Genomic DNA, 26449 nt, shown 5'->3' with positions numbered 1-26449 from the left:
CAGGAGAGCCCCTGTCCCCAGCCTTCCACACACAGCAGCCTGGTGACACACAGCTCTGCAGGGGACCCTTGGCTTCGCTGCAGGGCCTTGCACTCACCTCTCCATCTTTGGATTCCAGCCTGAGCTCTGTCCTGCACGTGGCCTTCAGGCTGCCGGCCTCGGCGTTGATCTCGATGCCCTTGGGAGCCTCCATCACCAGCGCGCGCGTGGGCGACTCCAGCCTGCAACACACGGGGGGAGACAGATCCTGATCAGGTCCCTGTGCTGTACCTGTGCTGCTACACCATCCTGCAACACACGGGGGGAGACAGATCCTGATCAAGTCCCTGTGCTGTACCTGTGCTGCCCCAGCCTGCAACACATGGGGGGAAACAGCTCCTGATCAGGCTGCTGGTACTGCCCCAGCCTGCAACAACACACAGCAGGGACAGCTCGTGTTCAGGTCCCTGTGCTGCATCACCCTGCAACACACAGGGGGGACACAGCCCGTGGGATCCTGCTCAGGCTCAGGCTGTGCTGCCCCTCAGACCCTGCTGATGTGCAGGTTCTCACCTGCTTCCAGAGGAAAAGGTTCATGCACGATAAAACACACCCCAAATCTGATCTGCTACCATTCCATGCCAGCTTTGCTGCCAGCTTTTCTCTTGCTGGGCCAAGAGAAAAGGGGCAATGAAGCCACCCCCAAGGTCAGGTGGCTCTTTAATCACTAATCAGTGCTAATGGGATATCAGCAAAGGTGAGCACCTACACAGAGGGTGCAGGTGTTTCTCTTCCTTACACCCCTGTTCAAACAGGAATAAATGAGTTCTCCTGACTTCCTACAACGTGAGATTTGGAAGGGTTTAAGGATACAAGGAAATAAATGAAAACAATGAGGCTGAAGACCTCAAAATTTGTGGTCTCCAGTCCTAGGCTCACATCACACCAGGCATGACCATGTGGTCTGCAGAGCTTCAGCCCCTCCTAAATGTGGACACACTGCACAGGCCTCTGACAGCCCTGTTACAGCCCTGTGACACAGCCAGACCTTTAACTTCAGGGTTAATGCTGTCAAGTGCAGAAGCACAAGCTTCAGTCTTCCTTGTTCATCATCCATTTTTAGGTCTTCTATTATACTTGTCTCTTTCTTATTTATAATACAGTCTCTCATTACTCTCTGTATTGCAAATGGTTATAAAAAACCAACTCTCCCTCTTTGGGAATATCCTCTTAGTTCATTTTATCACCATTTATTTACTGTAGGGTCACAAGATCTGTGGTGTCCTCAGGTGAGGCAGGTGGGAGGGCTGGAGCAGAAGCTGCTCTGCTTTGCCAGTTTTGGGCTGGCAGCACTGACCAAAGCTGGGCAGGGGCGGCCCAGCAGCACCCCCAGCTCTCCTGGGCAGCTCTCAGGGTTTGCCTGCATCAGCTCTTTCTCTGCTCTCAGATATATAATCATTTGTGCATGTAAGTGTGTTCTTAAATGGACTCCTGCTGGTACTGAGACAACATTATGGGGGACTGAGGGAATTCAGCTGTATTTATGGCAGCCAACAGTTCAATAAAGCACAGGCACAGCTCCCTCTGTGTGGCACTTTTCAAGTTACGACTTTCCCTCTTTTCAGTGTCTTCATATTGCTGCTTTTTGAACACCTTTCCCTCAAGACCCCAAACTTATCCATAATTTCCTGGCTGACTTAACTAAATTTAAATTTCAGGGAGCAATTGAGGCATATGCAGCCTAAGGAATGAGTGTGGTCTCATGGTTAGCAGCCCTGCATAACCCCTCTGAGTTGCTTTTTCTTTTCTGCAGGGAAGCCACGTTTTCTGTAAACTTCTGATTCCTTCCACTGGTATCACCCCTCAGCTGGTTCCTGTGGGAGGAACCTAAGGTTAAGACTGCTGTAAATCCCCCTTTTTTTTTTCCTGTCTGAATTGCAGCTTGCATGGAGGACAAAAAGCTGTCTGAGCTGTATTTTCCCTGGAGATTTCTGCCCAGGGATTCAGCACACACTCACCCCTGGTGTACCTCACAGGCTGGTGTTTGCTCTGAGAAACAAAGGACCCTCTGCTTGCCCCAAGCCCCCAGGCTCTGTGCTGCAGGGTCTGGCACACATTCCTTCTGCTCCACAGGCAGGATCCTCAGGAGGAGCAGCAGAGAGCTTGGGCCAGTTATATCTTAAATCATGGAGCTAAATTCACCAGAGGATGTGTCCAATTTCAGAGGATGTGTCCAAACCCCAAGACAGCTGAGGTAATCTGAAGATAAAATAATTCCTAAGAACACGGCCTGGTGACTCTCCAGCTCTCCAACATCTCAGTGACTCTCCAATTTCTTTGATGTCCTGGCTGTCTCAATTTATTTGTTCATCTGTTAATCTTTTAGCTTTTCTATCCGCTGAGAAATAAATCTCCTAGGTACAAAGCAGTGTTCAGACACCTCAGTGCAAACACTCCTTTGCAGCAGCCCCCAGTTCCTGCTCTGTGCAGGAGCAGCCTCCCAGTCCCACACCTTCACTGGAGAGAGAGGAGAGCTGGGAAAGCTGTGGAAGTCTTGGGGGAGGATCAATAGAGGAGCTTCATGCACGTCTTTCCCTGTGCACACAGGTACCCTGAACAGCCAACTGAGTTAAAATTCAAGCTTTGAATAAGCTACCAATGATCTGGAGTGTCCTAGACAAGCCAAAGTTTTATTCTCTTTCAGGTGTAACAAAGTGACGGAGTTATTCTCCCTCCTCCACCTGGAGAAGTGGAATAACAGCATCTTGCAGACACTGTTGAAAACCATGTTAATTTTGGATGCATTCTAATCCATGCAGAGTTTCTTTCCTCATGGAGGCTTTCCTCTGAAGAGCCCATGGTGTGACGTGGGACAGACACTACAACAGCCAGGGCTTTGCTGCTGCTCCATCATCCTCCTCACTGAGCCCCATCCCACCATCCCACATCACAGCCTCAAACAGCTGCAATCCTGATTCACACTGATTCAACCCAAACCCAACCCTTTAACGCTGAAAATACAACTTTAAAGCCCAGGGATCTCTTTAGAACCTTACAACTACAGAAATGTTTGAAAATACCAGGACAGCAAAGTGCAGCTCTTTCAATCATGAACACCTTGGTCTGCAGCCCACATGGCTTTGTGCTTGTGCTGTGGTTTGGAGCCTGACTCTTCTCTCTCCTCCATGTTCCATACTGCTGTAAATCCATCTTTTAGGGACTCTTCTCCCAATTTATACTACTGTAAAGGAGGACAGGAAGGTCTTAAAAATTGTTTCCTTGGTATTTAAGGGGCATATGTTTGTAAAGGATTTAATTTGATTATTTTCTGATATCCTGAATGAATCCCTGAGCCACCTGACCATAAACCAGGAGCTGCAAAATCTATGCAAAGCCAGAGAAAGCAGTCGAGGAGTTTATGCTCTGGGGGTTTGAGCAATGTTTACTGAACACTTTCATTTGAAGCAGGCGTTTAAGAGACGCTCTGCTTTTAAACCTAATTCTGCCTTCCAGAGCAGAACCAATTTGGAGACTAATAATGAAAGAAAATGATTTAGAGATGAACAGATAATTCATTCAAAATCAACATTTGTTTTCCAGTGTGATACTCCAGAGCTTTTAGTGGGATTCCCATCTCCTGGTGAGGTGTAAGCCTGTACTTAGAGCAGTAGGCTGGAAAGGTGGCTGCATGAATATAGATTGTTTCATTATTTGCTCCTGCTCTTGAATTTTCCATCCCAGCAACTGGCACATAAGCCCTTTTTATTGACCATGGGTGCTGCTTATTTTTGCTCCAGTATTTGCAGGACTGGATTTTGACCTCTCTCCCAGAGCTGGGCAAGAAGGGTAAATGCAATGCTGTGCACAGTTACAGCTTGCTGAATTCAGCACTGAGATAAGCCACTGCCATGAAATTGCTTGTCCCACCTGCAGTCCCCTGGGAGGTGGATGAAGAGACATTCTCCTGTCTGGGTGACTCCCCACAACTTGGGAACTATTCCTCTGCATCCCAAGGTTTCATGTAAGTCCAAATTTTTTTTAAAAAAAGACACAAGTAACAGGATTTTCAGAACTATCCAAGTTCCCAAGTTCCACTTATTACAACGGGTGTTAGCTACTTTTGAAAATCCCATTGAGCACCTAAATGCCATAACAAATCTGACCCTTAATCTCAGTTCTTAGCTCTGCAACAGAGGTAATAGCACTTCCCAACTCCATGGGGAGGATGGGAAGATAAATATATTAGCAGTTGTGAAGCCTTTATATACTGCAATAACTGAGGCCAGGGAAGTCACCATGGCCAGGAATAAATGGCTGGCACGTGGATAACTGATCCTTCCCAAGCTGCACTGCTGGGCTTGTACCTCCATCAAAAATAGTGTTAGTCCTGTTCCTCCCCCTGAGCACACTCAGCTCCAGCTCACCACCCTTAATGGACAGTGCTAAATGTGTCTCTTAAGCCCCTCTACTCCATCCTACCACCAAAGCACCTCCTGTTTTAAAGAGAGGTGGTGGCATGTGGGCACCTCGCAGTGAACCCCTGGAAATCGATGGGAATTCTGTGCTCCTGAAAACCAACATGGAAGAAAAAAAAAATTCAGTGTCATCCCTGCTTTGCTTTGGGAACTTTGGCAGTAATTTAAAGGAAATCAGCCCATGAGTTTGTATTGTGGTTCCAGAGAAAGTCATTCACTTGGAAAGATCATTACTTACCCAGATTTTTAGTTTTCATTTCTTTCATCATAAACAGCCACATTAATCACCTCAGCACCATGGAATCTATTTCCTTCTTGTCCCTCCCCTCACCTCCTCCAGGACAATGCAGCATTTTCCTCACTCTTATGAACAGCCTTGTGAATTTGGGGAAAAAGGGAAGTTATTAAAGATGTGCAGGCTGCTGATGTGCTTCCAATACAGTGGGCATAATTCTGTTAAAAAGTTAAATATAATGTAAATAGTTCAGGGAGAAGATTTGCCCAGGTTCAGCACTGATGCAAAAATTACTTGCAATCTGTGCCTTGCACCAAAGGCTACAGGAGAGGAGAGGGATAATCCTCAACATGTGCAAGGAGTTCCTGTGAGCTGAGCACCTTCTGCTGCCACTTTATAATTGTTCTCATTTTTTCTTTCTTTTTCTTTTTAACTAGGAATGGCCTCAAGCTTCAGAATTCCTTGTCCCCGCAAGGGGCTTTTTCTGTGTGGGGAACAAACACTGCTTGCAGTATGGAAATGGGAAGAGAAGTTCATGCACAGGATGTGAGGAGCATATGATGCAGCAGTGTGGTAACAGGAGCTAATTTAATTTTGCTTAGAAACCTCTGGACTGAGAACAGAGCATGTATTACTGCAGCTGTAGCCCATTACCTCTAATGACTCTAATTATTTTTTATGGTATCCATCTGACCAGCCATAAGATTCACGTTGAGCATAAAATTAGCCAATGTTAGCACCGTGCCTGCTTCTATCTCATACAATTGGTAAATTATTTCAGCAAGTAAACATGGAGCTCCATCAATTTACTAGTAATGAACCAGCTTCTTCAGCTGAAATTTGTTTTCAATTTTAGCTCCCTTGTTTCAATGAAATCAATGGGATCGCCCATTCCCAGCGACTTACACTTCTGACTTCATTATTTGTGTGTTATATCATATATGTCAACTCCTAGAACAAAGCACAATGCTTTTCTCCCTATTAACAGGAAGTTAATTAAGTTTTACTGAATTGCAAAGAAGCCATGCTTAGTTTCTATTTTTAGAATGCCTAGAAATGTTTATTGTTATTATTTTTAATTGTCTTTACTTGTATTTGAACAGAAAAATGTTTGGGAGGAGGAGCAACAGGTTGAGCCTTGACTAACCTGGCAAAAACCTCAACTGAAAATAAGTTCAAGCAAAGTTTTGTCTCTGCCCTGAGCTCTCCCCTTCATCACTAGAATTCCTTCCCACTGGTATTGCCATTTCATGGCAAAAACATAGGCTAAAATATGGTAAGAACAGTGAGACTAATATAAAGCAGGAAAGAGAAAAAAAGGGAGATGGCCTTGGGACATCAGAGCCAGAGGTTAAAATCCAAAGGATTTTAAATGCACCATGTCTTTTCCTGAGACACCACGATTTTGACAAAATATGACCTAAGTGGCATAACACAAAAGCAGCAAGCACTCTGAGAGCTTGCAGAAGAGATCATCACTAATAAGAAAATATGTATCCCTGTTATTTATTGCCTAGCATTGACATAAATCTTGTTTTCAATTACATGCTAATGAAGCACACCAATTACTGTTTGAATAGGGACATCTGATTACAGTCTCAATCAACAGAAATAAATCTTGCTTATGGAACGTTTCCAGGGTGTTTTCTTTAGAAACATTAATTAGACAAGTAAACAAGGATATATTATTATCATGTCATCCAATTGTAAATCCTGCCTATCACTGTAAATACTGGTTAGTCTGACAGTGTGCATCACCACAGTTTCCAGTGTTTATGCTGCAAATCTAATGAGTGACAATTCCAGTGCAGCCATAATCTGAAAGAGATTGTTATGGCTTCAGGTCCAAAACCTTATGCAATTTATAATGTAATACACTGAACAGTAAATGAAAATTATTTTAGCTATCTCCACAAACCACAGGTAATTCCCAAGCAAAACCCACCTAAATCTGTCAGAGAGAGACCTGACAGGTGCAGAGGTCTAATGATGCTTTATTGGAAATTACAGTTTTCTAATTGGGTTAGAGATAAGTCTGGTTCAAATGGCAGGGGGTGCAACAAATTTTCTCATCTGTGTTTGGGCAACACAGATGCTGAAGAGATTTTGTACAAAGCTGAATCAAGAGAAAGATAAAAAGGAGTTGAAAATTACCCTTGTGCTAACTTTGTAAGCTTTACTGTTTCCTTGGATAGGGAACCTTGTGTTTACAACTTTTCTTTTTTTGTTTTAAAATAGAGCTCTTACAGCTTCAAGGAGTGCTTCACCACCAGCACTGTAATAAATCTGCTGCTGGTTTTGGTAACTTCATCTCAGAGCCCAATGGACCAGTTTATGCATTTTTCACCCAGTTTGAATTATGGGTCCTGTGTTTAGTGAACTTTTCCTGAAGAGAGCTTGATGCTAAAACAATATTCTTCTGACCATGTAATGGACATATCTTATTATCTCTTCAGAGGTCACAACTCTGTGAAAAGGTCTGACTGAAGCAGTGAAACCATCACACAAAGGAGGGCAAAGCCAGCATCAGGAAGATGCTCAGCTAAATTAAAAGATTTGAGAGGGTCCAGACAAATGAGTAATCAGAGGAGTTTGTAGGGAGGGAATTGTCTCGCAGCACCAAGCAGGTGAGAACCAGCTCTCATTCTCCCTCCAAAAAAATGCCATTCCTCAGCAAGAGGAGAGGTTTGAACATATGGTTCCTCCCACCACACTGCAAATTCCCTGCTGCAGTCTTCCAGTACACTTTGCACTAGCTGAGGCTGATTCAGAGCACTAAAAAGCAGCAAAACTAAGAAAACATAGAGCAGTCAAAATACAACTGTAAATTCCTTGTGATTGCCTACTATGCTACAGCACAAGAATTGCTGAAGGCAAGGTAATTATGTAAAGTTGTCTTAAATGTCTTAGGGTAGTTTTGTTTCTTGTTTTAAAGTAATTTTTGGAATAGTTTACCAGAAGCCAAATATAGTATTTAGAAGACAAAACCTGAGATCAAGCAGATGATATCAAATTAATCTAGGGAGAAAAATGACTGTGTAATACTACTGAGATCTACTTTCATTATGAACTGGAGAAGTGGTGAAGGGCAGAGATTGTCTAAGAAAAAAGCGCAAGATTAATGTTCAACGAAGTGGAGGTATGGCTGAGAAAATTAAAATCATCTGGATAATTAAAAAATTCTGTTGATTATAAATCAAGGAGGGAAATTATCATAGAAATTGGGAGATAGTTGAACACGATGTGTGGTAAATACAGATGTGGTTTAAAAAGATGATGTGTTTAAGCAGACAGAGAAGGGATTCAGAGATGTAAAAATAATTATTCTTATTTTAAGTGTAGAGATGACTGCAACGTCCCTCTCCTCACCTGGGCTGGTCCAGCTTCCAGCCTTAACTGACAAGCTGGGACAGTCAGATCCATCTGTGTGCTGAGTGGTGGGAACAGTCAGAATTGAGACAGAAAATGACATTATCACAAGAAAGCTGAGCTCTAACAAAGGCACAGTGCTGCTGCTGCTGCTGCTGATGCTACTGGCTGGCATCTAAGAGCCCATAATTATTTTTATTACAACCTGACCACAGCTCCTTGAACATTTACATAGACCAGGTCAAAACTGCTCAAATGACAGTCTGGAAATTTCTTCATGGCTAAGAGTCTGGAAATTTCTTCATGTCTGACCTGTGTGTGTTAACCAGGGGGTTTGGCATTGCAGTGTGGCTGTGCCTCTGATCCCACTGCCCACAGCCTCCCAAACCAGAGTTACACATGCCTCATCTACCTAAACCACCCATTTATTTTGCTTATTATGTAACTTCTTGCAATAAATTAAAACAAATGGAAAGAAAATAAATTCCTCCTCCTGTTGGCTGCACTAACGACCAGGCTCATTTCACACACGGAGAGAAAATAATTACTTTTCATGTTACCATAATTGCCTAAACCACAAATGCATTTTTTAAGAAACAAAGGTTGGGCTGGTGTAAGTTTCTAATTACAGGTTGAAAGCTTCTAATTAAAAGGCATCAATTGGAAGGAACCCTTTCAAGCAGAATTGCAGAAGAAGCTGCTAAGACTGGGTATTAGCTTGATGCACTGTCACCGTGCTGGGGGGAGAAAAAGAAGCAGAAATCAAATGTTGTGGCTCTTCCTCAGGGCCACTGACACCGTTTGCTACCCAATGTCTCACCAAGCGCTGCCCCCAGGGACACAGAGGAGATGAACACATCACAGGGGAGGGCTGGAGGGCCACATTTCACAGCAACCCTGAGCCACCGGCACAGGGACAGTGATGCTGAACCAGAGGGAACACTTCAGGCTGCAATCAGCTTTTTCCTGAAGTTTATACAGCCTGCTGGATGGCAGCAGGAGGACAAAGCCACCTGAGCTAGGCTAAAATGATAAAACACCATGAAAAGATGGATACTTGAGTGAGGTAAAATGTGCTGGATGAACAATTTGTATTTGTTAATATACGCAGGACATGCTGCTCACATTTGGGGTGGCTGTCATGTGCAGTCAGTCACTGGATGAAATTGGGCCCAATCTCTGCTACTTTCATGATTTGCTCTTCTGCTTTACTCTGAAAGAAGGCAGCATGATGCAAATGCTTTATCTTATTCTCCTGTTTTTCAGAGTGTTGAAAAATCCTGCAGGGCAGACCAGCACGCCATCCCTGCCAGAGAAATTGCTTTCCTGTGATAACCCACACTCCAATGAGAGGATTACTGGCAGGGGTGCAGCACTATGCAAATATTGCAGTCATGAGCATCAGCCTTTGCATGCAGTCTCCTGCATCAGAACTGCTTGAGGAAGAGATGTCGATCTGGATTTTCATTTTAAAATTACTTTTGAAGTTTGTCTGCCCATGGGGTTTTCACCTGCTGTTTGGTCAGTAATAAAGGAAAAGGGTCAGGTGGATTAAAATCTCACATGGATAGTGCTCAGGCTCAGCCTCCAGCACTCACTGCAGTGATGATTTACTCTTTTCTCCTCTCTGCTGGTTTATTCTATTCCTTCTAAAAAGACTGGCATTAATAGTAAATGACTTACAATGAGAAATACAGAGATAAGAAAGCTAGAAAGGATTTGGAATGGCAGAATAAAAAAAAACTGCTAAAAAAAAAAAGGTGTGTCTTTGTACATCATCTAGTCAGTGGTGATACCCTTTGGAAACATGTACACACTTGCCTAAGTGGATTTGAAGAGCTTATTTAGCATGACAAATTGGCTACAACCTGATGGGTATTTCTGAAAACCCATTCATGGACCTGTGGACACTCACATTCCCATGGCATATCCATTCATTGTACAGTCAATTTATAATGATTCCACCAAATTAAATCTTTATTAACAAACTTATTGACTCTAGCTTTGACTTATTGTCCCCCCTTTTAATTAACTGCAGTAATGAGACAAGCAGCATCCAATATAACAAACATTTTGTTTAAAACCTGCCATTTATTTCAAGCAGCTCCACTAAAAATGAAGGCTGAATTGCTATTTGCTAAATGTCAATTTTCACACTCTGTTGAACCTTTTCTGAAGGCTGTCAACCACAAATCTGCAGTCATCTTTTCCCCTCTGATCAGAGCTATATAGAGCATATAACAGGTTTTCAGTTACTTTTCATTTTTATGCGGAAGATATACCATTTTCTGTTCCCAGTATACTTTAAAAAAATTGTAAATGTGCATAAATTGTAAATGTAAAGGGATGCATATGCCAAGGCTGTGGCCTCTTTCACAGTCACAAGTTACACCAGCAATGTGGTTCCATGTCTGCATGTGCAAGGGCACAGGAATGATCCAGACTCGTCAAATCCAGCCCATTACCATGCAACAATACTGCACCATCCTCTTTTCCAAAGTGCTGGGCTCCTGCTCACAGCTGGGGAGATGTTTTCCCCTCCAGATCACTCATTCACAGCCTTGCTTTGGGAGGAACTCTAAAATAAAGTCAAGGAAAGGGCAAGACCACCATGGACAGAGCCCAGGACTCCTCCTGGGGGCCTTTTTGGCACAGAGGAGTTTGGAAGGGCAATGGGAGGGATGAGGAGCATTTGAACAAGTCAGGCTCAAAGCTCTTTGAGGGTGTAGAACAGAAAATCTTACAGCTCTTTGAGATTTCCAACTAATTTCTTGCTTTCAAATATGCAAAAGAAAATAGGTTGGGAAATGGTGTAGAGAAGAAAATAAAGGAATTGTGTGGGAGGGTGGAGGGAGGAAAGGAGCAGAGAGATAAAGAGATCAGGAAAAAAAAAGCCCAACTTGCTGAAAATGAGAGTACAGAGATGTCTCCAAAGGGACTACTTTAATTTAGGGAAGAGAATGTTTTGCAAATTCTTAGCATCAATTTATTTTCAGCTAAACCCAAAACTGTTTTCTATTTATCTTTTTGCACATAATCACTCCTGAGTAAAACATGCATTCAGAGGCAAGGCGTGGCAATCCTTCAAGACAGATGTGCCAGATGATATTTTTCTGAACTGCAAGAGAGACTGTTGAGCCTGGTGGTGGCAATTCACCCTTTGCTGGGAGCTGGCCCTACTGGCATGAAGCCACCTCTTCTGGGGAGGGAAATCCCTGTCCTGCTTCACCTGGTGGGAAGTGGGAGCTGTGAACCCCTGCTGCTCACAGGTGTGTGTCTCAAGCAGCTCTGCTTCCTTTCTTTGCCTCTCCTTTTGCTGGTTGGTATTTTCCATGGTGCTGCTGCTCTGAGTTGTTGACCTTGTTCATTTTAAGGCATTGAAACCTCTTCTCCTGCTCCTTGGGCCAAGCACAGCAAAATGAGATTGTGTTCAACATTTCTTGACTCTTGCAAGGTTCCTTCCATCGTTCCTTGGCCAAGTCTGCCTTTTGACTGTAATAACCTCCCCTGGATGTCTCTTTAGCAGGTAACAAAGACAATTCCACTTCCTAATGGAAGAGGTCAAATGGAGGTGAAGTGAAATAGATTAAAAACCAAAAAAGAACTGATGTCAGAAAAGCTGCTGCACCACTCAGTGGCATAACCCCTTTCTAGAACAGGTTTTTGGCTGTGATTTTCAATTCATTTTGCACTATTTTATTTTGATTTTAAAAAGGCAGCCGGGTAGGAGAACTGGCTTTGTGGCTGAAGCTGGGATTCAATTTCCAGCCCTGAGATTAAGTGCCTTTGTGACCACATCCAGTGGTTCCCTGCAGTCTGGTGGGGATGGCTCAGCACAGCCCAGGAGGAAGAATTCTCCCCAAAACAGCAAACTGAAACAGAAAAGTCTTTGCTGCTGATTTCTCCTAGTATACAAGTCAACTTATTGGAAAACTTCCTCACAGAATGCCCCCTCTGCTGCAAAGCACAGTCCTGAGCCATCACCTCCACAAGGAGCTTCTCCAGATGGTCCTGTGAGGTGGGAATGCCCCCAGGTGCACAGATCTCACCCCAAGCATTGCCCGTAAAAGAACTCAATAGAGTTACCTTGGGTACACAACAAGAGAAAGGAAATTGGACCTTAAAATCAACCTTAATTCTCCCTTTGCACAGCCAAACAAAATAATAATAATAATATTATTAATAATAACAACAACAACAACAACAACAGCAGCAACAACAACAGCAACAACAACGACAACGAAGAAAAACTGCAAGAGAAAAAAAAGAATTATGGGTGGTTTTTATGGTCTTAGAAACCAAGAAAGATCAAAGCTGCAAGGTATAATTTCTTTTTCCTGGAATGACTTGCTTTTTCTGAATTGCCTGCACACTCATGGCACCTCTCAGCAGTCACATTAACACTATTGATTGTCTGCTTGGTAGGTAACAGGAGGAAAAATAAAACAGGCAAGAACTTAACTCTGTTCAGATTCCCCCAGTGCAACCGGAATGTGGATAATTTTTTTATGGGTGATCATCACTTCTAAAACCTTCCCAGTGCAAATTCCTGCGGTGGTCTTTGTGTCAGTAACCAAAGCCACCCAGCCAGGCCGGGCAGGAGTTGGAGCCTTCCCAGCTCCTCAAAATGCTGGTGTGTTCCTGTTCTTTGAGGGAAAGGCTGTGAGAAATGTCTTAATTTCTATCTTTTAGAGCTGCCAACCCTCCAGGTTTGCAAGGGCTCCAAGCCAAGGCTGGCCTGTCACCCCCCTGGTGACAGCATCCCACCCCCATGGCCCTGCTGCAGTGGATATCTCCAGCTCCAGAACAGGGAATCCTGTCCTCACTTGCTGGTCCCAAGGAATTAAGAACATTTGTTCCTATAAACCCAGTAAGAATATTTGTTGCTATAAACCCTATAAGAATATTTGTTGTTACAGACCAAATAAAACCCAGACAATGGTTCATGAGTCTTACCACACAGGTCCATCAACAGAAAGTGACCCTGGCTGAAACAGGAATGGAGAGAGAAACAGCTGCCTCTTAAAAAACCTTCAAATCCCCCCAAAATTACTTCTCTCTCCCTCAGACATTAAGTTCACTGCAGCTCTTCCCTCCATCTTATTCCAATTATTCTTGCAGTCATTTTCCCCCCCAGTATTCTGCCACAGAGCAAGTCCCCAGGAGTAAACAACATTTGCTGTTACCTAAAAATGCACATTTGCCATTTTTAGTTTATAGGTGATGACAGTAATGGAGTGAAACCAATGAAACCACAAAACCCCCAAACCAAAGAAAACATCCTCTGCTCTCCAAAAGAGCTCACTGAAACCACTTCAGCCCAGCTGCTCCTGTGGTGGATGAGGCAGGAACTGCAGAGAGCTGAGCTGCTCCAGTGGGAACTCAAGGGAAATATAGGTTGGATAGCAGGAAAAAGTTTTTTATGTAAAGAGTGATAAAGTTCTGGAATGGCTGCCTGGGGAGGTGGTGGAGTCCCCATCCCTGGGTGTGTTTAACAAAGCCTGGATGTGGCACTGGGTGCCAGGGTTTAGATGAGGTGTTGGGGCTGGGTTGGATTGGATGATCTTGAAGGTCTCTTCCAACGCAGTGATTCTGTGTGAATTCTGTGAATTTTGTGAACACCTACCAGGGCTGCTGGGCACAGCTCTGCCCCCATGGATGGGTGTGAAATGAAACCTGGGAAAGGTTCTACCCAGCAATGCTGACTTCCCTCCTAGCACACTTCCACCTCATCCCGAGTGTCTTTATCTCTGTAAAGGATATCTAGTAAAAAGCAGCCACATCCTGCCAGTCATGCTGCTTTAACTTTACTGCTCTAGTTAGAGGTGTAATGTGGGGAGAGCTTAAAGAGATATAACTGGACAGGTCTGTTTTAATTGTTCCCACCAGACCTGTGCTCCGTGACCTTGGACATCTACAGAGCCATAAATATGAGCTTTGATTGCTGTTCCCATAGTGACTGGCAGGAGGAACACAGTGGAGGCTGGACCAGGATTGCTTCAAGCAGGCAAGCAGCAACTGGAAATCATTAAGTTCAGAGACTCTGGGGACACTAATGTCACTGTAGGCCAGCCAACCTGGAAGATAAACATTGCTGGGCACTGTGAAAATGATTTTTCTATTTGCTTTCCACTGAGAAAGTGAACTAGGCTTCACTTTAGGCACTAGGCTTGGCAAATGAGACCGTGAGCTCTTCTGAGGCAATTTTACCAGTGCCTTCTGCTGCTGGAGATGTCAGAGCTGCCAGTGGGGCCTGTCAGGCTTGTGCTGAGAGCACTGACTGCTGAGGAGCAGAGCAGCAGGCACAGCTGATCCATGGGGAATATTTCCACCTGGAACAAGACACATGAGAGGCTGAACCATCCAAAGCTGCAGGGCAGGAGGACTGTCCCTGCTCAGTGCCAAAGCCAGCCTGGTTATTTCTGTACCATTCTGCATTGTGCACTGAGGGCTGTCAGGGAGTTTGGTGTGGAAATCGGGCACCTCTGGCATCTCACTCCACATGGATTCAGGGAGGGAGAGGAATGCAGACTGCCCTGCAATACCCAGCTCTTGCTTTCACTGTGCTGTGAATTAACAGCACAAACAGAGCTCAAACAGCTCTAAACTATCCTGTTTCAATAGAAGGAATGGTAGAGTTTCAGGAAAAACACAGGCACGTGCTGGTGGCCTGAGTATGTATAAAAGCAGCTCAGGAATGTTGGTATTGGCTGAGGGCAGAGCAGGGAAAGCTGAGCTGAGCCAATGGCAGTTTCTGAGGGGCCAGCTCAGCACACAGGTGCTGGGGGCACTGCCTGTCCACCCTCACAGCTTCCTCAGCTCCCCAGGGCCCCACACATCACAGCAGAAGGGAAATCACACAGGGGCAAACCCAGCATCGCCAAGAGATCTCTCCCTCAAAGTTAAAACTCTCCCAAATACAACAGCTTCACCTTCTCTGTATGTTCAGGTTTGGAATGGAAAATACCTCTTCTGTCAACCAAGATAGATCAGTAATTACTCAGAAGGGAAGCAGCACCAACTCTACCCATCCATACACTTTGCACACCCTCCAAACTCTCCAATTTACATATTGAAACTCTTCTGAGTTTGGCATCACGTCAACTTTAATGCCAACAGAAGACAGATAAGCCCATAAAGCAACAAGTCCAAGGCATCACTTCTCCCTCACTACATACAGCACTTAGACATATTTGCATAGATCTGTTAGAAAAGCAGGGTAATGCTGACATGTTTTGAAGCCAAGATTACATGTTTTTTTATGAGAAGTTTGGTGGCATGCCACAGGGAGACACTGCACTATTCTCATGGGATAATTGATCATCCCAGTCTCTTCTCCATGCCTCAGCCTTTCACTGAAAGTAGATCCCATCATTTTTCAAGTAGCTGAGTCAGATTTGCAAACTCTGCACATTCTTATACTGACCACAAGCACTTAAAGCATCAGCTATTTTATTTTTCCGGCATTTGGTTCCTCTGTTTTTCTTTTCCTAGTTTGTAGAAAATGCCAGAAATGTCCAATTCTTTTTTAAAAATTACCAGCTTGTAACCCCTTGATAATTTATACAGTATGGACAATCCTATTTGGAAAAATCAAGGATTAAAAATATTAATCTCTCAGGTGCTCAAACTTCTTCAGTTACTTCTTGAAATACAGACTAATAATAATGATTGCCTCCTCTGCTTTACCCTTAATCCGTCTCTCAGGAAGTGCACTTCTTGAGCTGTAGAAAATGACTCTTTTAAGAAGAATTTTGCATTTTTCTGACTGCAGCAAACCATATGGAGAGTGGCTGACGGGTCCTGATGGATAACAAACACACCAGCAGCTTCCCAGAATACTTATCTCTGAAGAGAAGGGAGCTCTGCAGAAGTGGCCTGGATAGCTCCATAAATCAATGCCACACCATTAATTCCTGACAGACACTAAAAAATTAAGGGATGGTCAATTTTAAGTATTGGCCCTGCATAAGTCTTGCAGTTGTTCTTTCAGGAGAGCCATAATCTCCATGTGAGAAGCATGAGAACCATTATGGGAATTTCAGTCTGGCTTTTGAAGGCTAATTTTGCTTTTCATTGCTTTCAAAGTGCAGCCAGATGTTGCTTTTGTTTATATTGAGCTTTGTTTTTTTCCCCCTGGAAATTCAAACCAAAGGCAGCAATTATTTTGCTCTAGGATTGTTTATTGTGGGACAATTCCTCTGGCAGGCTGGCCAGTGCTGGAACCTCCCACAGCCTGGCCAGACACTGAGGGAATTCTGCTTTGCTTCACTGGGAAACTGGGAGCTGGCATCCAGCTGGAGGAGAGCTTCCTCAAAGAGGTGGTTATGAAACCAACACTCTCTTTGGTATTGCATGGACATTTTGACAGACTGTGTGAGTCACAGAAACACTTTTCATGTGGCTCTGAGCACCTCTGCCTGCAGAGCTCCCATTTCCCTGGCAGTGATTCCCCTTTCAAGTCACATCAGCTCACAAGGTCTGATGCAACATCATTGAAAATGTGCATGTGTTTATCAGAGGTTACAGCATAAAATATGCAGGCACCTTCAAATATATTTCAGTCTGTGACAGCAAGCAGAGTGACTGAATATATGTCAGAGGTTTATGATGAACTCTGAAGTGTCTTCATTTAAAAGGCAGCATCCTTTTTTTATAGGCATCCTTTATTGCTTGATTTATTCTTTCTATCTGTAACTAACCTCTAGACTCATAGATTTAGACTCCTGGTGTGATGTTGTTTGAATGCTGCGCACCTCAGAGCTCTGCAAAACCTTCTGACAAATTCATTGCTTGGTCCTCTCTCAGTGTTCAGCACAATGCCAAGGGATGGAGAGATTAAATGGTGCCCTACTGCTCAACTGAGAACCCATAAAATCAACATATTTAGTGGGTGTTATAGAAAATTTGTCACATGCTAAGCAGGGAAGAACAGGAAAGGAGCTAGGAGAGATTTAGTGTTCCATTTTCCATCTCTTTAGCAGTATTGCCCTTGATGTTTTCAGTAAGACTTTGTTGGGTTTTTTTGTAAAGGATTAAGCAGTGGTGGAGATAAGGAACTGAGCCTAAGCAAACAACCAAATATTCTCTTCTTGATAGAATCAATTTGATCCCACACAGATAAAACTGAGCTTTTTTGGAAGTACGCAGGGCACAGATGGGCCAAGGCCCAAGCTAAAGCAGCTTCCAGGTCCCAGGGCTGAATTCAGGACCTGGGTTGTTTCCAGATGTGCAGTTCCTGTTTCCAGATGTGCAGTTCCTGCAGGACCACATGCAGCGTGGTTGCACACAGTGTGACTGCAAGCACACATTTCCAATAATACCTTTTGAGTCGTTAGAGAGAGAATTTAATTTCAGAAACCTTAGGAAGCAATAACAATCTTTAACCTCTGGCATTGCAGGAGAAGGTACTGCATATTTCCTATCAAAATGAACAGCTTTAATAACCTTCCATTAATAACTATTTATACTGAAGGAAATTATACAGAATTGACCAAGGGACACAATGTGCTGTGTAGGGCCAACATTACCTTGTGACTTGATGGGAACTGTTCTTTGAATAAAGGCAAAGCTCTGCCTGCAGAATTCAGCCTATTAATTAGAAACACCAACACCACAATGGTTTCCCCACACTGCCAAAGATTCTGTAGTTCAGAAAGCTTCAGTGAATTAATCCAGAGCCTGCAGTAGGATTTGCACCCACGGGTTTGGATTTGGAGAGGAGCAGAGATGAGTTGCCCAAATCTCCTGGCACTGCACAGCTGGGAATGGCTTTTTCCACTGTGCTTCAAGCACAGACCCTTCTGCTCCAGGGGAACAAGAATTGATTATCTGGTATTTAGAGGTCTGGAGGCTTTAGAAAGAAGCAAACAGCAGTTATGAAGGACTTCATTTTGGTACCCTAAGAGGCTCTGTCAGAAATGTCATTTGTAATTAATTAGAAGTGTATAAACCAGAAAAGATCCTGTTAAAGGCAGTTTTTAACCCAGGGCACTCTGCGTTTCAACCTTTGGCTGAAAGCTCAGAACCTGTTCACAAGTTCCTGTGTGCTTTCTGGGTGATCCTTCTGGCAGCATTTGAATTTCCAAAATGGTTTATAAAAAACTTCCCTCTTTAGACAGAGCTCCTCAGTTGATTCTTGTAAGATATCCTGTTTTTCTAAAGACATTTTTATTGCAATATGAAGTTATTACAAACCATTTCACATGCACACATTTTCAATCATACCTTTTGGGTCATATAAGAGAGAATTTAATTTCAGAAGCCTTAGGAAGCAATAATAATCTTTAACCTCTGGCATTGCAGGAGAAGATACTGCATATTTTCTATCAAAATAGACAGCTTTAATAACCTTCCATTAATATCCATTTATATTTATTACTCCTTCATTAAAGTTAAGACAGCAAATCCTTAATAAAAACCCCCTAAACTGACATTTTACTTTACTTCTTTCTCTGTCTTTTAAAATGCTAATACTTAAGGAAGTGGACAGGACATGACATATTTTTATCACTGCCACACACTTCAGCACTAGCAGTGTAAACTCTGTGTCTTGCTTTTTTGCCCTTATTATATCAAATATAAGCAGATTTTCTCTGAGTTCACTGGCAGGGAACATCTCCTTAGAGCAGCACATCCCCTCATTATCCAGCCCTATCAGCTGTTCTCCAGCTCACCAGGAGACCATTTCCTCTCTGCTTTACGACCTCTTTTATGATCCTTGATGGCCTAAGTTTGGGGTTTTTCAGTTTACTTTCCTGCCTGATTCCCTTGTGCCCCTTTATAACATGCCCTCAGTCAGCCTTCCTTAATGACACAAAACCAGGCAAGAAGGCAGAGAATGTGTTTTTCTTTTTGTTTTGCAAAAGGCAGGAGATAACTCATGAACTGAGGTCACCTCAACAGAGAACAGAGAGTTTCAATTGGAGGAAGAATTGCCAGGAGGGTCCCAGGATCCCAGCACCCATCCCTGTTTGCCTAAACCAGGGCAAAGCTCCTCTCCTTCTGCACCTGCTGCCCCCACCATGGGGTTTTTGCCTCTTTCTGGAGAACTGCACAGTATTTCTGTGTTTTTCAGGCTTTCCTCAGGCCACTCATCTGCTTTTGGACTATTACTGGGTGCAATCCCATTTCTGCTTCCTCATCTCCTGCATGGCCCTGAAGCCACATACCATCATGTGAAAGAAAAGCTTTTAAGGTTTTTTTTAAGGCTTCTTCTATCCAAGAATGTTCTTGTGCAGCTGAAGTGAAACAGGACATTATTTTCCTTGCCAGCAAGGCTGTGTGTGTGCGTTGGGGTGTGTATTTATAGCTCTGGGACAAATGAAATGGTGGCTGCCACTTTGCCTTTCAAATCAACGCTCCACCTTTAACACGGTGCTTTCACAAGTATGGCCCCAAAATGCTCCTTTTTTACACTGAGTCACTCCAACACCAGTTCAGCTGGGAAGCAGAGCAGGGACTGCCAGCCTCAGAGTTGTCAGCAGAACCTGGAAATGAGGCTGTGAAATCTGGAGATGAGAAAAAGGACCCACCTGGCAGCACAAAGGAGCATTTCCATCTCCTCCCTTCACAGGGCACAAGGAGCCAGAGGGGACAGCGACCTCCTCCAGGCAACACTGCTGAGCCCAGGAAGGCCAGGGCAGCCCACAGCTGATGCTCACACTCTGATAATGGATTCCTATCACTCTAGATAAAGTAGAGACCAGGGGAGCAACTATGGACTGTGCAAAGAATGGCCAGGTTTGGCTGCTGGTCACTTTTAGGAAGGGATTCTCACGAGCCACATGCTGATTCCAAACAGCACTCCAGAGCTGGCAGTGACATTCCTTCAGTGTGAACTCAGCAATGCTATTTGGCCAGAAATTATCACAATTCAAGACAGCCAGAGGTGCCCCAATAACCCAGAGGATAAATCCATACACAAGAGAAGCAGAGCAGTGGCAGTCATCACACATGAAAAAGATAAAATCAATTCATGATGAAAGAACGTAGCTACTCCTGTTTGGCCTAAAGAAAGCAACTCTATTCCACATGAAACAAATTCAGAATAAAGATTCTTTAGGCATGGTGAACATTTGTAATTTCTCTTAATAAGTATATACAAAATACTGCTCTCAAAAGGAAGGACCCCACTGTAGTTGTGGACACATATTTCCCCTCTCTTTAATAAGGTTATGCAGCAGCTATTGATTCCCGACTCCTGCCTGAAGTACAATTAGTGTATTTGTAAAAATGTCCTTTTTATTCACAGGGGACTTCTGTAGCTCCAAGTACCTCACTCAAACTAATAAACATTATTGCTGTGGCCCAGCCAAACCCTCTGGCACCAGCAAAGGGCAGCAGGAAACAAAACCCTGAGGAGCTCCTCACTTGGGCAGCGAAGTGTCGGAACTGTCCTTCCCTATTTTGTACCAGGTTAATGAGAAGTTTGTGTTAGATGCCTCATTCTCAGGAAGCTGGTTGTGCACTGCTGCAGTTCAGCAGCTGAAATCCCAGCTGTGGCTCCTGTGCTGGGCTCAGCACAGTGGGAACAGGGAGCTCTGCCTGCAGACAGCTCCCAGGCTCACAGGTGAAGCCTTAGCAGGGAGATATTCCTTCTTAAAAGCAGGTACTGACTGCTGAATAACTCAAGAGATTTTTATTTTGCCTGCTTTGCTCTTCACTTGGGGTTTTAGGAATATGTGATGCACAGCTGGAGAGACGTATGAAGGGATAGAGAGAAATATTAAAGAAAAGCAGGTATTTTTCTACCCAAAAGCAAACATGGTGCTCAGTGGATTACATTCCTCTCATTTCTTTAAGATAAGAACAGTGTTCAAAGGAAAATCTCCTTCTCTTCTGAGCTATTCAGTCATTTTGAATATGATTACATCCTAAATATCACAGTATTTGCAAAGGATTGGGATCACAGTGATAGGTGGGTAAGGTGCTTTCCTTGCCAACTTTCTATTTACTTCTGTATTTCATGCTCAATACCCTCAGTACAAATAGCTCTATCTCAAGTACAAATGTTATGATAAAAGAATGGTTTCTGTGCCTTTCACAGAGCGTGACAAATGCAGGATCCCTGAGCAGCAGCACCAACTGATTCCTGCCGCAGCATCTCCCTGCCCTAAGGAGCAGCAGCTCCAGCCAGGCTCTGCTGCAAGGAAAACATTGAAAAAAACCCCAACAGTTTCCTTGCCCATCTCTCTGGGCAGCTGTCTAATGATTGCTTTTAGGGCACTTATGGCTGCAGGTAGTCAATAACCTGCAGACTTTTTTATAGTTGGCACCCCCAAAATGGTTCTCAGAGCCTGAAGCCCAGGTGCCAGGGCACAGTGTCACTCCAGAGCATGGCAGTCCTCCTAAAACATTATCAAAATGTAAATGAAAGGCAACATTTCCTATAAACATCTGCATTCCAGAGGCCAAATGGTATTTTCATAATTTTCTGTAAGACCTTCCAAAAATACCACCTCAGACTAACCCACTCGACAGATACATCATGTTAGATGTGTCACCACATCCCTTTAATCAGTGTGGAGTCAATATTCTGTATTATATGAATAACTAATTAGTTTCACAACTTATTTCCACAGATGTCATTGCAAAATCTATCTGAGGAATGTCATCTGCACTTGAGAGAAGGACAAGCATTGTAATTAAGTATTAAGCCATTTCACCAGTGTGAGTCTGCCATGGAGTGTGAAATGGCTATAATTCACATTTTTAAGACCTTGCATTTATTAGCATCTATTTTCTACTCAAGGTTAGCAGTGTACTGCACAGAGAGTTAAAAAAAGCCAAACAAGCTCACTTTTTTGTTATTCAAATGGATACATCTGCATGTCTGACTGTACAGATTGGTCACAGGGATGGGCTTTCTCTCAAGTCCCAGAGGATTTCTGGCTCACACACCTCTGTGAGCAGCACTCGAAGGTCAGATGGATGCTCTGATTATGGAGCAAGTGACATTCTGCTGTTGAAAGCTAATGACAAACCTGGGCACAAGGCAGCAAGGCAGGATACAGATCTTGTACACAGCAAAGGAATTCACTCTGAGATAACATCCAGGACTGACGATTAATATCTCCCAGGAAAAGACTTCGTTTGCATTAGGAAACCCCCACAGAATAAATGCAGAGAGAGAATTATGAACCCAGCTGTTGGGGTTGCTCAGGGCTCAGAAGAGTTAAACTGGTCTCTGTCTGGAGCCATTGCTCCAGCTGAAACTGTGCTGCTTAATTATGTGCAGAAAAAGATGAATCTTGAGTATCTTCCCACATCTTTTGGTGCCTCAACCAGCAAACAAGAGGGATATTCCCACTGCTCTCTATCCCACAAGCAATGCTGTTTGGCAACAATTTCCTGTAGAAATCTGTCCTTTCCTTCCCCATTCTCACTCCTGCTCTGACTTGAAGGGCCACGAAGCTCTGATGGAATGTGCTGGCTCCTGCAGCCACAAATGCCAGCAGCACAGGGGACAGGGGGGACTCTGGAAATACCCCAGCACACTCTGCAGGCTGCTTCACCACCAATTCCAGCTGCTTTGCCTTTTTTCCTGAATTTGTTATTTACTTCACCATTACACTGAGTCCAAAGCACCTTCCTGCCAAACCTGCCTTCACCATCCATTAGTCCTCTGTGAAGAGGATCTGCCTGTGGACAGATGCCATCAGCAGCACTGGACACAGGGCAGAGCCATGGTTTATCCTGCTGGGATAAGGCAACAGGGTGGAGCCATGGTTTATCCAGCTGGGATAAGGGAACAGGGCAGAGCCATGGTTTATCCAGCTGAGATAAAGGAACAGGGCAGAGCCATGGTTTATCCAGCTGGGATAAAGGAACACGGCAGAGCCATGGTTTATCCAGTTGGGATAAGGGAACAGGGCAGAGCCATGGTTTATTCTGCTGGGATAAGGGAACAGGGCAGAGCCATGGTTTATCCAGCTGGGATAAATCAGCACAGCCCCACTAACACCTCTGCATTTCCCTCCTGAGCAGCTCATCCAGATTGAGGCTTCACCCACTGAAAACAGGGAAGGGAAGGACACCAAGAGCTAAATCCACACTTCCTGGTGCTGGCTGTGAAAGAGAGGAAAGCCATCAAGAGAAGGTTTGCTGGAGTAAGAAAAAGGAACAATCCTCCTCTTCTCCTCTTTGCAAGGGAAATATTTAAACAGATGGAAAGCCCCAGCAATCAACTGCTTCCCTAACTCCAGTCCTTATATCCAGTGGTATAAATACACCTTAGTGCACCCAGGAAGCTGTGGAAAGGCTGCCTTTGGCTTGGGAGGATTCTGGCTTGTCTTTTGTAAGAGACAAACATGCAGCAGATTTGAAGGGATGTCAACAGGACAAAATACTAAAGCAAAGTGGCTGCAAAATCAGTGTGAATTCTGCTCTGGGAAAGTCTCTCCAACAGCAAGAGTTTCAGGAAGCCTCAGCTGCCATGGGAAAATTGTTAAATCGGATGTGGTGCCCTCACTCAGAAAATGAGGTGATGAGGATTCAAAAGCAACTCACCAAAGGGCACTGAAATGAGCCTGAACTTTAGAAACCAGGAACTTGGTGTCTCCTTTTAGTTGTGTATGAACAGGTTTGTGTTGGCTTTAGTGGAGATGGTTGTATACATTCAACCAGTCTGAAAGGAAGTGAAAGTAGTTATGTTTGTTACAGTGTAAAGGTAAGCTCATCCCAAGGAAAATTGTTGTCTTTTAAGCTGGTAGGACTACCAAAATTATTGGGGTTGCACTGGTATAACAGAGAAATAAATTGCATCCCTGCTGGTAAAACAATCAGAAAATAACACCAGCACTGTTCAAGGGTACAGTGGTCATCTCCCCCTTGCTGACACCTCACAGGAATCCACAAGTGTTCACTGTGAAATAAACAGTGTTTCAGTATCATGTATTACTCTCTATAAATGACTTTCATTTCTCACCAATTACTTCCTCTTTTATACCATTCATTTTTCGCATTTCCTCACATTCTTCTCTTCTTAATCATTATTAATGTAATTGGTTTTAGACAGAAATATTATTTTTGTACCTACTTATCTATGGTCCCTTGTGAAACACAGCTGACAGAAACCTTAACTTGGTAAGAATTCCTGTTTTTCAAAATGAGTATTGTTACATTAGCTCAGTACTGTATTTAAATTGTTTTTTGTTACAATAGGTCTCACTTGGACTATTTGGATAGTTCAGTACTCTACATGGTGAGGTGGAATTGCACTAATAAAATCAAGCAGCAAGCACATTTCATCTGCCATTTCGTGCTTTCAGTGCTTCATAATTAACTTTAGCCAAAAATTACCCCTTTAAACCCAAGGGATTAATTCTCCCTTAACTATATTTTTGCATTATAGAAAAAAACAGTCATCCCTTGGCTTCCTGGCCTTGGATGAGCAATTTACTGCATTTTCAACCTACAATATCTGTGGATGAATTCCAGGTGTGTGCTTGCCCCTCATGGAGTGAATTTCATGCTGTCTGACTTCTTTTTATTTAACTCTGGGAACAGAAATACCTTAGAGCAAGTTTCCAAGCTGCAGCACGAGCTGGACATTTGTACTTCAGGCAGCTCTGTCCCAATCCCACCCCAGCCTCCAGCACTTGGCACTTTAACAGCATCCTCCTGAGACTTTTATCTTATATTTCATCACCCACTTTTTAATCCCTTCCCCTCAAACTATTTCCTTCTTCCTTATTCACTGGCTAGCCCAGCCTTTATCCCTCACCTCTGCAGAGTGCTGATCCGGTGTTTGATGGACAATTTCTGTTTGCATCTCTGGCATGTATTTGTTTTTTGGAGGAATGTAAATAGAAAAAGGCAGGTGATTCCTGCCAATGTCAAGGACAGGTTCTCAAGGCAGCCTCTTGACAAGTTACTTGGGTGCTACTCAAATAATCCAGTGAGAAGAGGTCATATTGAATTCAACTTTTATACATAAGCAATCACATTACCATATGTCAAAGGCACCAACCTGCTTTAAAAAGCATCAATGCAGATGAGTACAAATATTTCAATGTCCAAACAAATCTCCCAAGCCCTTCCCCTAAACTATTTTGGGACGGTACCAGATGGCAATGCTAAACATCCCAAGTATTTTAAATTAATTTTGATTTGTTTGCTTTCCTTTTTACAGTTTTTGACCAGTTTAGAACCCAACAAACAACAACAAATACGTTCAGGAGTCTACAATTATGTAAAAACATGAAGAAGTTCACAAAAGTAAATAAAAAATTTGTCAACCATCTCTAGTTTTTAGGTCATTATTAAAGAATATTCTAGAGTCTAGGCAGGAAACATGAGCTGTTAATGACACTCTGAATTAAACAAGACATTAATGAGCTCTGGCACTCCTAGCACAGTGGACACTGAGCAGGAATATCTTAGGGCTCCTGAGTCTGCCTGCAGCAAGGTCCAGTGCTGGCTCAAACCAGCACAAAAGCAAATCTCGGAGCCTTGAGAGGGGCTTAGCATGTCAGGAAAAGGCTGTGCACATATTCCCACTGGGATTCTCTCCTAAACCACTGCAAAAATGTTTTAAAAAGGACACTGAGCCAAGAGGATCACCAGGATGATGAGCACCTGGAAGAGCTGCTGATTTACCAATAAAGCTGAATGATGAAAACCATTCACAGCCAAAGGGACAGAAAGCCCGGTGAGGACAAGTGTCCTGTCACCTGGGGAGTGTCAGCTGTGGTGACACACAGGTGTGACTGCAGACCTTGGGGACACGAGTGGCACGTCCTGTCTGTCCTGCCAGGGAACCAGGCTGTCTGTCCAGGAGAGGAGGAAGGCAAGGAGGACATCCAGCTGTCCTGACTGCCAGCTGTGACAGGAGCAGCTGGTCTCCTCTCTTTGTGACAGCTGCCACCTCATTTTGGAATCTAACAAAAGAAGAGGAGTGGGCACTGACAAGAGCAAGGGGAGAAATCCCCAATGGATCATAATCCTTGCTTTGGGATAAAGATGGAGGCTGGTGGTGCAGCAGCTGAATGTGCACTTTCCACCTGAGAAGTTCAGTCTAAGCAGGAAAGAAAGCACTATTTATTGCAGAGAAAGGTCTTTTAGAGGCAAGCCAGCTACTGAGGGTGTGATTTCACTGCTGCTTCACCAGCAATGTGTGACAGCTCAGGGCCAATCTCATCCAGCCCCACTTCACTGCAGCATCTTTGTAAATAGGCAAAAAGGACAACTTATGCACACACTCTGCTATCAAAATAGGAAGGAAGCAAAAAATCTCCCCTCAGAGTGAGATTATTTTCACTATTAACTCTGTACTGCCCCCAAAAGGCACCGTTTTACCTAAGAAGCAGCCAGTGATCCAACATGGAGAGAGAAATGGATGGATCATGGTCTGGGGAGCAGCAGAGCATTTGCTCTTGGAAAACCTTGC

General features: G+C 43.7%; 1 protein-coding gene across 2 annotated transcripts in view; it reads right to left on the bottom strand.

Moving 5' to 3' along the window:
• SGCD (sarcoglycan delta) overlaps positions 1–26449 on the bottom strand; it is a 197802-nt gene that overhangs the window by 10196 nt on the left and 161157 nt on the right. For both annotated transcript variants that reach the window (XM_005418761.2, XM_031055259.1), the window contains exon 7: positions 98–221. In XM_005418761.2, the coding sequence (XP_005418818.1) occupies positions 98–221 (124 nt within the window). The remainder of the gene's footprint in view (positions 1–97; positions 222–26449) is intronic.

Source organism: Geospiza fortis, unplaced genomic scaffold, assembly GCF_000277835.1.
Source record: "Geospiza fortis unplaced genomic scaffold, GeoFor_1.0 scaffold55, whole genome shotgun sequence".
In the NCBI taxonomy this organism is placed as follows: Eukaryota; Metazoa; Chordata; class Aves; order Passeriformes; family Thraupidae; genus Geospiza; species Geospiza fortis.
Note: the sequence above shows the minus strand (reverse complement) of the source record. Positions and strands in the feature narration are given on the sequence as shown.